This window comes from Carassius gibelio, chromosome A20, assembly GCF_023724105.1.
Source record: "Carassius gibelio isolate Cgi1373 ecotype wild population from Czech Republic chromosome A20, carGib1.2-hapl.c, whole genome shotgun sequence".
NCBI classification, from domain to species: Eukaryota; Metazoa; Chordata; class Actinopteri; order Cypriniformes; family Cyprinidae; genus Carassius; species Carassius gibelio.
In genome coordinates, this window is record NC_068390.1 from 13,080,317 (window position 1) to 13,094,877 (window position 14,561).

At 35.8% G+C, this 14,561-nt stretch overlaps 1 protein-coding gene across 1 annotated transcript in view; it reads right to left on the bottom strand.

Moving 5' to 3' along the window:
• Positions 1 to 14,066, bottom strand: part of LOC127938830 (low density lipoprotein receptor adapter protein 1) — a 31,190-nt gene extending 17,124 nt beyond the window's left edge. The window contains exons 1-2 of the mRNA XM_052535727.1: positions 13,791 to 14,066; positions 66 to 208 (exon numbers count right to left, since the gene is read on the bottom strand). Coding sequence (XP_052391687.1) covers positions 66 to 208; positions 13,791 to 13,875 — 228 coding nt within the window. The 5' untranslated portion in view covers positions 13,876 to 14,066. The remainder of the gene's footprint in view (positions 1 to 65; positions 209 to 13,790) is intronic.
• Between the last annotated feature and the right edge of the window lie 495 nt (positions 14,067 to 14,561).

Below are 14,561 nucleotides of genomic sequence, written 5' to 3' on the forward strand. Positions count from 1 at the left end.
ATGATCATTCCTTACAGTTCTCAATTTCTCAAGTCCTTTGACCCACTTTTCCGGCGATGACTGACCGTGGCTACAATCCTCCTGATAGCAGCTGCTGCCATGTCTTCTCCTTTAGGCTGGCCAACCAGAGTCATGCCCAGATACTTCACGTTGAACACCATCCCTTCCAAGAGTGTCTCCTTGGTGTCCGTCCAGTTCTCTGGGAGCTCTACACCACGAAAATAAAACATTTTCATCATTTAAAGAGTAATTTAACAGAATAGTTTACCAAAATACGAAAATGACTTATATGAGTATATTCACAGAAGGAGACACTGAATGACACTCTCAGTCACTACATGTATATGAAAAAAAATGTATATGAAAAACAAGTGACTGAATCTCTGTCTCTAATATTCTGTCAAACATCTCATTTTGTGTTCCACGGAAAGAAAGAGTTTTAAAAAAAATAATGACATAATTGTCAGTTTTGAGTGAACTGTCCATTGAAGAAACCAACTGAACATTTAAGGCTTCAGAAATGAAAGGCTCAAGAGAAACGTGAAACGTGAAAGCCTGAAACGTGAATGTGTATTTATTGATTAACATTGCAGGATATCAGAAGAAAGATGTATGCCAGCAACTATGAAAAAAAAATGAAAAGAAAAAAAAATGAAAAGAAAAATTTGATTAAATAAATAATGATCAACTGGAGGCAAAAGGTCCATTTACATATATAAATCTAAAAGTATATCCATTAAACATAGATGACAGGTTTCACACCTTTCCATTAGGAGAAGTGGGGCTCATTCCCATGTAAGGAGAAATTGAAAAACTGTGCCACACAGTGAGCTTTAAATAGCTTGCGGTCCCATTTGGGCCTAATACAAAGCCCTGTAGGAGTGCAGAGCTGGATCGAAAGATATGCAGAACGAACCTGACTAGACATCCACAGCCCTGCTATTGCAATTCTGAAGAAAAATCTATATAAAGCAAGCTCTGGAGTGCTGGACCTGTTGTGTGAATTATTGATTATTATCCTTCCAAAACAACAAAGATCCTCTATTATTATTTCATATACTACATTTCTTATGAAAGAAAAACCATCAGAATTAAAGGAAGAAAGCATTTAAAATAGTGCCTTCTTGATCATTTATATTCATCGTGACAGGTAAGCCCAAGTTTGACTCTTTATAAATTTCTTTTTGTGACCTCCAATAACTCTAACAAAGATATTTAAGTCCCTCCTTCTGACATATGCAGTCTGCTCTGATTGGCCAACTGACCCAGTTCATTGTGATTGGACGAACACCGCAAGCACTCGTCGGAAATGTAATGCCCCTTTACTTAATCGTGAGCTTCATCTTTAAGAATAAATGTAGACAGTTAATAATGTCCTTAGTTTAACCATCATTTCAAGCCTGAAATAGCTTACATGCACCAAGAGCTTGTAACACTCCAAAGAGAAAGGACAAATTGAAATCGCATCATATGACCCCTTTAAAAAAGTACTTCCTTGATATCTGTCATGACAGGTGAGCTGAATCAATTTTAAATCATGCAATTATGTGTGCCACTTTTCTTAAATTACACATACAGTAACTGATTACTTATACAATATGTCCCTTTGCCTAAAAAGGCAGCTATGGAGGACAGAACCCCATCTAATCTGACAGTCCCGTATCCTGCTCTGACAGCTCTGCTCAGAGCCATCTGTCCATCCCAGCAGCACCAGCTGTTTGAGGCCAGGAAGACAATACAGCATCATGGCTTTCTCAACTGCAAGTGAATTATTAACCTACAGGGACACAAAATCTATTTTAGCACTCAATAAGCCGGAAAACGAACCCTCAATACTCACACAGCAGTGTAGCCATCTCTAAATGACATGTTATAGCCCATTTAGGATGGGCCGCAGAGCATGGAGACATAACAGAAGTAGCTAAAAAACTCTAAGGGTGACTCACATGTATAATCTCCTTGAGCTGTTGCAGCACATTTGTCATACTGAAATCCTAAACTGGGAATGCTGACCCTCACAAAACATGGTCCTCGATAAAGCTGCAACTAGAACTTGAGGGATGCACCATACGTTCAGCAGGCTCCTAAATGAATAATTGATCAGATTCTTGTTGATGCTCCAGGCCTTCGCTCAGATTAGATTGAAGTAGGACATGCTTATGTTTATAAAACTTTGCAAAGGTTATGACAATAAAGTGAAGCAAATAAAGCAAAAAGGCCATAAGGACTGATAGTAATTGGATTTTTACAGGTTTGGCCAAAGGCAGGATGATATATGAAAAAATATTTTTAACAGCACATAATTTGATGTCTGGGTTGGTGCATGTCTGCGTGATAGAGTGATCCGATTTGTGCAAACATAAAATGCGATTACCACGGATGCTGAGATGTGCCGTAACCACATTTGTGTCTGCGCTACACAAAAGCTGCATGGCATTTCTCCAGACTGATCTTGCAGTCGTGGAAAGGTCCCTGTGAGTGCTTATGCTTTTGAAGTTTTAAATCGAAATATATCTACCTAAATATGTTGTTTAGAATATTATTATTATTTCAGATCTAGAATCTCCCAGCAAACACAGAACATTCCACTAACGTTACCTTGTGGTCCCTGTTTGGAAAAATTTACATGCAAGGTTCTCTAATGGTTATTTTCAGGATTTTGTTTTTCTAAACAAACATTCTCAAAATTATGTTTTTGTGTGCTAACCTAATAAGGACGCATACACAGCATTCTCTCAATTATCATATATTGTTTTATGAAAAGACTTATGTCATGACATACGGAGCCCCGCACATGACATGCAAGAAAAAATAAATAAATCGTCACACGATTACTATTGCGTTCCCTCGATTTACTATTGCGTTACAATTTATCGATTTAGCAAATCGAGGGAACGAATTAGTAAATTGTGTGCACTATTTATAAATCGAGTGAACGAAATAGTAAATCGAGGGAACTCCGTAGTAATCGTGTGCACATTTTAGTACATTGAGGAAACGAATTAGTAAATCATGCACACGATTTAGCCTACTATTTTTTAGTCATGTGCGGGGCTTCGTAATGACAACTCCCAGAGAGTTTAGCATAATAATGTGCATGACAATTTTAATGTGTTTGGGCATAGATGCAGTGGCTGAGAAAGTACCAAGACTTTCTGTTGCCAATACATCCACACACACACTGCTGTGAGCATGTAAGAAATTCTGCTGCTGCACATTTAATGTATATGAAATAACCCCAGTGTATAACATACATGAAATCAGCCTGTAGCAGATCTATACAGGTGGAGCTGGGGAAGTTGGAGGGGTTCTGAAGTGTGCTGCAAATCCAATAGCAAGCACAAGCCAAGTATCTGAATTTTTTTCATCTCAAAATTTTGCTGGAAGGTTTTTGTGTGCTCACATAATAATAACGTGATTCATTCATTCATCTAAATTTAAATTTAGGTTTTATTATTTTAAACAAATAAATTTCCCATTGACTTCCATAGTATTTTTTCGATACTATCAAAGTCAGTGGAGATCATCAACTGTTTGGTTACCCGCATACTTCAAAATATCTTTGTTTATGTTCAGCAGAAGAAACTCATGCAGTTTTGGAACAACTTGAAGGCGAGTAAATAATGACAGAATTTTCATTTTAGAGTGAACTGTCCCTTTAAATTTCTTAAGGGTGATCATTTTGTTTTTTCTTGAGGACATAAGAGTGTATTCACTGAGCCCATGGAAACCTTAAACTGTGGCACTGAAGGAAACAAGTAAGACGACTAGTCACAGATCAATTATATATGAATACCACATCCTTAATGGTCTCATTTACACTCAAAAGTCACATGAATACTCAAGCATGCTGAATCCCAGTAAATATAATGACTGCATTTACATGATGAGATGATTAATTAAAACATGAGCTCACACATGGACACACTGGCAGGACAGTTGCCCATGGCAACGAGTAAATAAAATGCCTAGATTCCTGGAATGATTATGCACTAGCATTTTTATGCATCATGTAAATATTGTTGAATATAAAATACCTCATAATTGAATGATTTGAGCCATCTGAGAAAAATTGACTGTTTTACTTTGTGCTGACGGCAGGTGAATAAAAGGCCTCTGATCTCTGCTCTGCATTTAGTGTCTAAGAATCTAGGACATTACCTTGACAGAATATAGGACATGATACGGCAGAGAGGGAGGGAAGAGGAGTTCCACTATTTAGTGGAATACACACTAAAAACTGAAGGGGCTGTAAAAACAATTGAAGAAGCTTTATTTTAGATCTTTTTTTTGGGGGGGGGGGGGGGGTGGGGGTTGTGCTGTATGGTACATGAGTTGGCTATATGAGTGATTACAAAATGTCTTAATGTTTCTTTAAGCTATTGGTGTACTCAAACATATCAAGTCGTAAAAAAATTTTCATTCTATTTAAAACCTTAATTTCTAAGAGTGAAAATGGCTGTTCAATCACATGTGCTTTGCTAAGGAGGAATTAGAGGAAAGTGTCAATATTTAATTTTGTGTTCTTAGAGTCGGAGCTGTTTGAGCTGTATTGAACATGCCATATATTCATCAAATATCTGCACTCGGGACAGCCACGCTAGTGTCAGGCCATGCTCCGTTGCCTAGCAACAAAAGTCACTGGGCATGAGACAGCCCTACAATGGGGGATGTTTGGATTTAAACATCAGCGGTCACATTAACACACACTAAACTCTGAGAAAGAATTATAATCGCTAAAAGTGCATACATAGATAAACATAAATATATTTACAATATTCTCTATACATACATTTTGTTTTTACTAAATGTAAAAAAAAATGGTGAAAGTTATAAAAAAAAAACTGTTATTATTTAAATAATTTCTGAAGAGCCATTATTTAAAAATAAAAATAAAAAAAAGAACTGAAATAGAGTTACAAATTACATTAAGGTCCATCTTTTTAAATTTATTTATATTATTTCAGTGCCACTGAATCTAATGATTCAAACAGCTGATTATTTGAAAATAACCTTCAGTCATCTCTGTTCAGTTTGCAGTCTGCAGAGGCCTGTAGTTAGGAGTGTTATCACTCATATTCATGACAGCATGAATGGAATTTATGAACAGAAAGCGAGATCTGTCTTACAGTTTTACTGAAAGAAGAAAGACAACATCTCTTGCCTCAAGGCAACAGGAGGAATTATCTTCCAAATCTGAATGAATTAATGGCTTTGCTTGACTTGCCAACCAATGGCAACTAACACAAGTGGGCTGCCTTATTAACATATAACATACATTTATTTACTATTACCTTTTTTACATTTTTGTGATAAAATGGCAGACTCCTTTGTCCTACTAAAGCTCATGTCATAGCTATTTATTTTATACATAATAGTTTATATTACATTAATAATTAAGGCATAATTTGACAAAATTACTGCATGATTGTAAATTACAAAATATTCGGTACACATTACTTACATTGATTGATTTTCAAAAAAATTTCACATCAGACACAAAAAAGTAAACTAACTTTAAAAAAAGTGTCCAAGCTTCAGTAATGATCTGCATGAATTATAATTTACTGCAACAAAATAAGCCATTTTTCTTTCTCAACTTTTACTAACTGTTCACAACAAAGTGTAAACATTTATCATAAAGACGTTTTCACCACAAATCCTCATACAAAAAAAAAAAGTGGATTATTTGCTTTTTTGATCCCAAAGTAATCCAAATGCAATGCAAAATGTTTCTTTCTCAAAATCACAGAAGCTTTGAGTCTTATCAGCAGCACAACAGCGGCTCAGACTTTGTGCTCTCAGGTTCTGTTTATACTGAACAGCATGCATATTAACATTTGGCTTTAAGAAAATGTTAACATGTTTTGTGTGTCAAAAAATAACTTCTTCTCCTCAGTTGTATTTGAAGCCAGTCACACCTTTAACTTGTGTCTGAAATTATATGAATGCAAAAACAAAACAAACAAAGAAATTAAAACAATGCATTAGATTTGTTATGCAAATTATTTAGCAAAAAGTAAGATTAAATTCTGATTATTGCAAAAGCACATCAAGTTATAATACAGGTACAAGTTCAAACAATACATAAAATAAATTAAAGTTTGTATTGCTCATTTCAGATTCTATGAGTTATGGGTGCTTCCTCAGCACTTTTTATGTTTTGTTCTGTTAAGGAAGCAGGCAACACTATTGGCTGTAGGTCAACTATATGCAAAGGTCATGTTTAAAACCATTTATCAAGGTCTGCTATTCAGGGGGATGTTCTGCTAGATAAGAGAAGGCAGGCGAAACTCGTCTCTTTTACAAATGAGTTGGGAACCCTGAAGTGGGAACACACAATTTTAAAGAAAAATGGTATAGGAAATGTATGGAGAAATCCGTATATTGACAGACCCATATGAGATGGGTAACAAAGTTATTTACAGGGATAGTTCATTCAAAAGTTTTCTGAAAGATTATACTGAACCTGCAGGCCATCCAAAATGTAGATGAGTTTGTTTCTTCATCAGAACAGATGAATGTATCATTACATCATTACGGCTCACCAGTGGATCTTTTGCGGTGAATGGGTGCCGTCAGAATGTCCAAAGAGTCCAAACAGCTGATATAAACATCACAATAAATCACAAGTAATCCACACAACTCCAGTCCATCATTTAACATATTGTGAAGTGAAAAAGCTGAATCTTTGTAATAAACAAATTCATCTATGACAAATATGTTGGTTGACTTTGCAGAGGATCCATTGGTGAGCAAGTGATGGAATACTAAATTTCTCTAAGAAACAAACTCATCTACATTTTGAATGGCCTCTGGGTAATAACATTTTCAGAAGGTGTTCATATTTAAATTAACTATTCCTTTGAACATTATTTATTGCAGACTTTTGTCACTATATATTATACATACAACATCATGCCTTCATCTGCTAATGTTAGATTATGTATCTAATGTCTTAGATTAAAGTTTAAACTAATTGTCCAGTGAAAATTTAGACCCACAACCACAAGAGATTCCTCCTCTAAAAGCCCAGCAATAGAATACAACTGCATGTGTATCACAGGGCCTCAGCTGGTGTGTGTGCTGTAAGTGATGTCCCATGGGGGTTTGGCACTAAAGCAGCTCCTCCCTGTGCTGCAGACTGGTGGGTTTCGGCTGGTTCCTGGCAGCCCTTTTGAACACCCTGCCTGCATTAAGTAATGGCTGAGGCTAAAGGTCAAAGCACTGAAGACACTAAGGTGAAGCAGCAAGCGCAGCATGCGAAAATGAATACTACTCCAAGTACGCCTTATGACCAACTGAGGAGGTTGAGTCTAAGCATTACACTATATTTATTGTCTGAATTTATGGCCTGGATAGCAGATTTCATTTCAAATTATTGTCATATTTTACAAGCTCTAGTTTCAGGTGTTCAGTCTGACTGAGCGGAGCTGTTTGAATCCCACTGAGACCAACAGCACAGATAAAAGACACAGAGAGCAAGTGTAGCTGGAGTGACGGACAGACGAAGAGAGACTATCAGTGACAAGGTTCACTAGGGGTAATGCTGGCAGCAGGGAAGGACTAAAATAGAATAAAAGACTGCTTTTTAACAAGGGAATATTTTATAGGAAACCACAAGCACCTAAAATCAACAGAGGAAAAGTGAGCTGTCAGATGAGCAGGAAGGACAGAAAGAGAAACAGGCGCAGAGAATGAGAAACGGGAAGAGATACAGAACGAGTGTCAAATTTCTCTCAGATGCATGTCTAGGTTGTCAAACAGGAAGGAAGGTTTGGATGTCATGGATCGCTCTATGGGAGGATGCGACGGCTGTTTCTCATGCAGTCAGTGTGCGGCTGTGCGCACTACTTAACTCTTTCTATACATGCTGTTAGAAGTTAGAACTACTATGGGAGAGTTGGAGTGCATGTTAAAAGAGAAATAGTAATATTTATAAGAAAACTAATGTAATTTAGAAATAACAATATAATGTTGTCACTCAAACACACTATTACAACTATTTTATATAACTAATATCAGTACATGTCTAAGCCTTCATAACCTGGCAATGGATGAACGTAATCTAATGCAGGTGTATTTAATGCTATAATGTTTTGGTGAACATGAGGAGAACAAAGACAATCAATATTTGGGAGGACTGTATAGTTTCCCTCTCTCTCAGTCTAACTGAGAAAAAGCCGGTTCAGGCTAATGAAAAAATTGACTAGAACGACTAGAAAGAACCACTTTCTATTTTACATATGAATTTAGAGAGTGTGTGTGTGCTGTTTAAGGGGAAACTCATCAGATAAAGGTATGCAACTGTATCAACATACAATAGCCTATTCATTGATGCCATGGAAAATGGTGAATAATATTAGAAAATATCTGACCACTGAATGCTATGATTGACCAATCAGAATCAAGTATTCAGAGAGCCACTTAATGCATGCAAGTTTGCATAATGAAGACCTATACATTACTTTTCAATAGTCTATTGCAAAATATTGGTATTACTTTCACATCTTTTGTGGTCTCTCTCTTATAATAATAATATATTAATTAATACTATTAATATAAATTAATATTAACATTGTTGCTATGTAACTTTACTTATGATTATCTATGTTGTATTATATAATTAAAACTCAATTAATAATAAAAAAAATAAAAAAAATAATACGTAATATTCATATATTTCTGTACTTGGTAAGACCACCTTGATTAGCATGTTATTTCTATTTTGAGGAAATTAAATCATAAAATATTCATACATCGCCAAACATATCACTGTACTAACATTTAAAATTACAGTGCTTGTGTTAATCATATTGCATTTTATCAATTACAGAAACATTACATCTAATTAGAATTTAACATGAATGTGAAATATTATTGTGAAGAATGGCCCTAATTCCTTGTTTGGTTTAAGCAGATTGTGTCTTGAGTGTGGACTCACACACATGGTGCATCCGTTTATCTCTGCAAAATAATTTTCTCCTCTTTTATTCAAGTCTAGCAGGGAACAAACCACAGGGAGTCTGCTCACGGACACTAAGGAAAAATAATGACAAAGACAGAAGAATCGAGACATAGAGAGGGGAAGAGACCTACGTGAGGTCTGAAGGGATTTTGCTCTTATTTGTTAGTGATTTGAGAGATACATAACAAGCAAACCAATCAAAAGAAGAAAGGAAAGCAGAGAGACTGGTTGTCATTTGGTTTAAAAAAGAAGGTATTTTTCTTTGCTGACAGATCTGAGAGCTGGCAGTTCAAACTGAATGCATTTATATTTGATCCAGGAAAAAAAAGTTAAACTGTCAAATTGTTTATATTTACTTTAGAACACATCAAAAAAGCACAGCTCACTGCTTTTTTTAAACTGACATCCAGATATTCACATCTAGAGCATTAAGACAATTGTTTGGCTGAATCTGATTCAGTGGAGGAAAGAGGTTCCATATATTGAAAATGGGGTTTCTTAACCTTAAATTAAAGTCAGTTTACTGGCAATAGTGCACATTAGTGATGGGTGCATTTAAAGCACTGCTTTGCAAAGCTTTTAAATGTTTGTGAATCTAGTGTTTCCAACCAGTGGCATGGTGTGTGTGTCCATTGAATTTCCATGTTATTTCACTAAACAAGACTTTGTTATGCCATAACTGTTTCAAAACTTTTTGAAATTTCAACGGTTGAGTGATCTCAAGGAAGTCATAAACCAGTGTTAAGCCCAACAGATTAATCAAAGAACACTTATTATGCAGACACTTTATGTTTAATTTACCAATGGATCCTCTGCAATGAATGGGTTACTTGTGGATTATTGTGATGTTTTTATCAGCTCATTATCACGGCACCCATTCTGCAAAGGATCCATTGGTGAGGAACTGATGGAATGCTATGTTTATCAAAATCTGTTCCCATGAAGAAACAAACTCATCTACTGTACATCTTGAATGGCCTGAGGTATTTTTTAACTATGCCTTTAACATAACTGAACATTAAACACTAACCAGTTCACAGTTTTTTCCTCTTGCTCAAAAAACACATAAATACAACTTTATTTGAGTTAATCATGTCAAACATGCAGCTAAAATTCCCTGATTTCTAATTTATAATGAAAAGCATTCATATACTACTAGACATTTCTGTTTATTTAGTCATTTTAATTAAGTAAATTAAGCAAGTGGCAAATTTATGTTAATTAAAAAGATGCAGTATGAACAGCTGTTCATTTATTCAGGTCCTGATTCACAGGCTATGTTGAGTTTGTCACTTAGGGGATAAGGTCTAATGTGTTTTTTAAGAAATTGCAACATTTACTGTTGAACATGAGCGGCTGAGTCTTTCTAAGACAGACAGGCTGTTGCACACGGATGTCACAGTGTTTGAAGGTGATCACAATAACAATGTTTGGGAGTCACCGAGGCCAGAAGTAATAAAGGAGTGTCTTTTTTCTTTCTCTCTCTCTCTCTCTCTCTCTCTCTTTACTTGCCTTCCAGGTCAGAATTAAGTCCTAATTAAGGGAGATGAAAATAGTTTCAGTCTTCAACTATGAAACGAATCCTTATCAAACCTAATAGGGTCTTTTCACACAGCATTGCTCACTCTTGATTTAGAAAAATGGTTGTGTTCGTGTGTTTCACCCAATGTGTATGAACTTTGGTGCTTATTGTTGTGGAAAAAGATTACAAAGCTTTCTTTATTACAAGAGTTCCCCATCTGAAAAATCTAACAAGCACCTCAAGTGCCATCAGAAAGAACACAAAATAGCCTCTTTATAGCTCATTACACAAGGAACTCACAGAGGAAACAACTGCTTATCAGCTAACCTTGAACATAATAGATACTCTTGAAACTCCCCTGACACCAGAAGAAATGAATGAAACCCAAACCTGGCACAGATTCATACTTATTCAAACATTTAAGCATTTAACAAAACACAGTCACTATATGGGTGAAATATCAAAGTAAATGCCTGCAAAAAATTTATATAAAGAACATGTTTTGACACTAACTTATAATTTGTATGATAACAAGCATAGGCTGAATAATAAAATGTAGAGACTGTTAACGAAACAGCCAAGAATCCTTCACCTTCTAGCAACAGAACTTGACACAAGAAACCATAGATCAAAAATAATGAGAAGAGTATAACGAGTATGCTTTTTCACCACATGCGCTTCATTCACTGATTCTGTGTTGTATTGGATAATTTTCTGCACACTATATGATCAGTATTTTTCCATCTATGAAAATTCAGCCTTGCCATCACAGGAATAAATGACATTTTAAAGTAGAAACCAGCTTATATGTATTTTATGAATTTTTGATCAGATAAAGTGCGTAAGAGACATTTTTCTTCCCAAACTATTAACAATCCTCACCAACCCCAAACTTTTGAACTGTGGTGTACATGAGCATATGTTTATGCATATGGGTATCAGTGTGTGTAAAAATGTTCTACCCAGTGTTCGTGTAGGTCAGTCTGTGTGCACGGTCACCTTATCCACTTCTGATAATTGAAAATAACACATGGAGACCACTTCTCTGATGTCAGTGACAATGTATCTTTCTTGTCCTTCACACTGTTCCTCTTCACAACGTGATACATTTGCTGGCATCCTTCCTGTAATTGGTTCATCCAAAGCTAGAATATCTGCTTTACTTAAACATGGATTGACACGACTGTACCAGCTCAGAGGGTCTGGCATACTGATTTATGATCGAACAGTAAAGTATAAACAATAATTGTGTTTATTTAAAAAAATAGCTTTCTTTATGTCTACATTAGATCAGCAGGGAAGTTACTGCTCAAGCTTGTTATTTTCCACCGAGGGGTTTTTACACTAGAAATTGCAAAAGCTTGCAATGTAAAAAAAAACGGTAAGGGCGTACAACACTTGCAGCAACTACTGTGACCTTTGGAACTGTCAATGTCATTTTAATGACACAACCACAATTGATAGTGACTTCTCTTTGTGTGCATGACATTACACACACCAACTCTGAAAAAAGACAGAATCTATAGGAAACCAAACATGATATTTTAGCTTGAACTTTCCCTTTTCTCAACATAAAACATGAAATTTCACTTTTAATGAGTGCCAGTGAAAACTCTGACCTTCATCAAGTCAAATGCACACTTCAGAGATAACACCAGCCTTTCATGAATATTCATCAGACCAGCACAAAAACAGTTCATTATTCACTTGTTTGTATGCTGTACTAGAATCTGCTCAGCTTTGAGTAAAACATTTTTCATTTCACTGTTGTTTTGAATGAAAGCACAAAGGTTTAATCATTTTCAAAACTGCATGCTCAGAGTGTTTCAAACCCATAGGCTAATAATTTGAAAAATGCTCTTTTTTTGTACACTACACTTTATAATTTGGGGTTGGTACAACTTGTTTAATGCTTTTGAAAGATGTCTCTTATGCTCACAAGGCTGTATTTGTTTGAACAAAATACAGTAAAAAAAAAAAAAATAAATAAATAAATAAATGTTTTCAATTTGAATATATTTTCCAAAGGTAATTTATTCCTGTGATGCAAAGCTGAATTTTCAGCATCATTACTTCAGTCTTCAGTATCAAATGATCCTTCAGAATTCATTCTATACGATGCTGATTTGATGCTCAATAAACTTTTCTTACTATTATCAACGTGCTTTCTTTGTGTTCAACAGATGAAAACATATGCATTCAGGACTGGAATTATATCAGGCTGAGTAAATGAAAATCCAATTTTTACTTTTTACTTTCAAAAAATAAAATAAAAAATGTAGCTGGCATCATATTCAAGATTTAGGTATACAATAGTCCTTTGTGAGAAATCACGCCTTCCTTCTCACTCTGTCTCTGAAATACAAACCATTGCTAGAGAGACAGCCATCAAATCATTAATATTTAATCCACAGGGAGCTCATCTAAATTCCCAAGACACAACTGTTGAGTTGAATAATTCATTATGCAAATGTTCTTGGTTTTTAGTAAATATACATACTCTCAGCAACAAGAGACAAGCGGGCTTCCTCCAGCTGTATGCCTGGAACACAGTTCAATTGGGAATGAGGATGTTTTGTCCCAGAGTGCCTCATGAACTTCACATCTCACACGTCAGAATGACAGTGTGTCGAGCCTCAGGCTCCTGTCTGTCACCGCTGATGTGACACGGGCTGTCAAATAAAACCACTGCCCTCTTTTCCATACAAGAGCTCTCGATTCTTCCTCCTGACAGAACAAAAGCTGACAGCAGCGGCCAACTGATTCAATCATTTAAAACATAAATGAATGAAGTGTGATTTAGAGTCAGCGAAAGTGTGAAAGTTGGAACTGTGATTGTATTTGCACAGTGTGGCCAGCTGTCTCTCTGAGCCTGACCAAGTTTCAACACATTTCATAAAGCCAGTCAACCTTGAACAGTTCAGTGGTAACATCTATGTGATCTAATTGGATTTTCTTACACACATGGGAAAAAGTGAGGATCTTTTTAGAGTACAGACTTCTGTAGGGGTTAACATTGGACAAGGATACAACGCACTGCAAACATTATAATTGGAATTAATTGTAGATGTGCAATTAAATTCAGAGATGAGTATCTCACACTATGCAGAGACAAATAAAAGCTAGCTATATGAACAATTAAGCAAATAGCACTGCATTATTTTTATTTATTTATTTTTACACTAAAACGACAAATAAATGTTGCTCAGGAAGCCAGTGTTATCAGAGCATCGCGTGATCATCAGCACTGATGCAGTTGTATTCAGTATATGTAAACAGAGATAAACGCAGGTTACTCACTTTCATGCTTGGACGTTCCCCATGTGTGCCGCGGAACTCCGGGACTTTTGATTATTGCTCTCCCGGCGGATTTTAACGCATCCATGCTGGAAGGTGTAGAGCTCTTCTTTGGTGCCCACTGTGGGAATGGAGAAAGTAGAGTAGCATGCAGCGAGTAATGGAGCGAGTGGACACGAGCTCACAGTCCTGTATCTGTACTGTAACATTAACCCTTCACTGCCCGACTCACGGAGCTCCACGAGCTGCACCCTTCACACACACCCACTGACGCTTCATGATGGAATGAGAAGCGAAACTTCGAGCGAACCATAATTAATCATCCGGGTCATTCTGTGACTAAAGTAAACGAAGACTGTAACAATGAAACTTTTAATAGACATGTTATTAGCGCTTTATGCATTATGTAGCGATAACATTAAGCCTACTATATATTTATATCAAATTATATATCATATCATGTATTTATTTGAATAAAATATCATTAAATCCAAAATATAGTTGAACTTGTGTCTCCATGTTGTACGTAAACCACGCTACCATCATCATTTCCTCTTATTAAAATGACAGTACCAGAAATACTAATAAAAACCCCTCATCATAAACATCATCATAGCCTACTTTCAATACGTGAACTTTCTTTTAGAAAGTAATTGTTTTTCTTTTTATTACTTTATTTTATGTAGCCTATTGTTAGGTTTGTTGTGGATGATCTTAAATAGTCAACCCTGTTACCTCAGTTAAGTGCAGTACACAATGTTTCATCACTGAAAA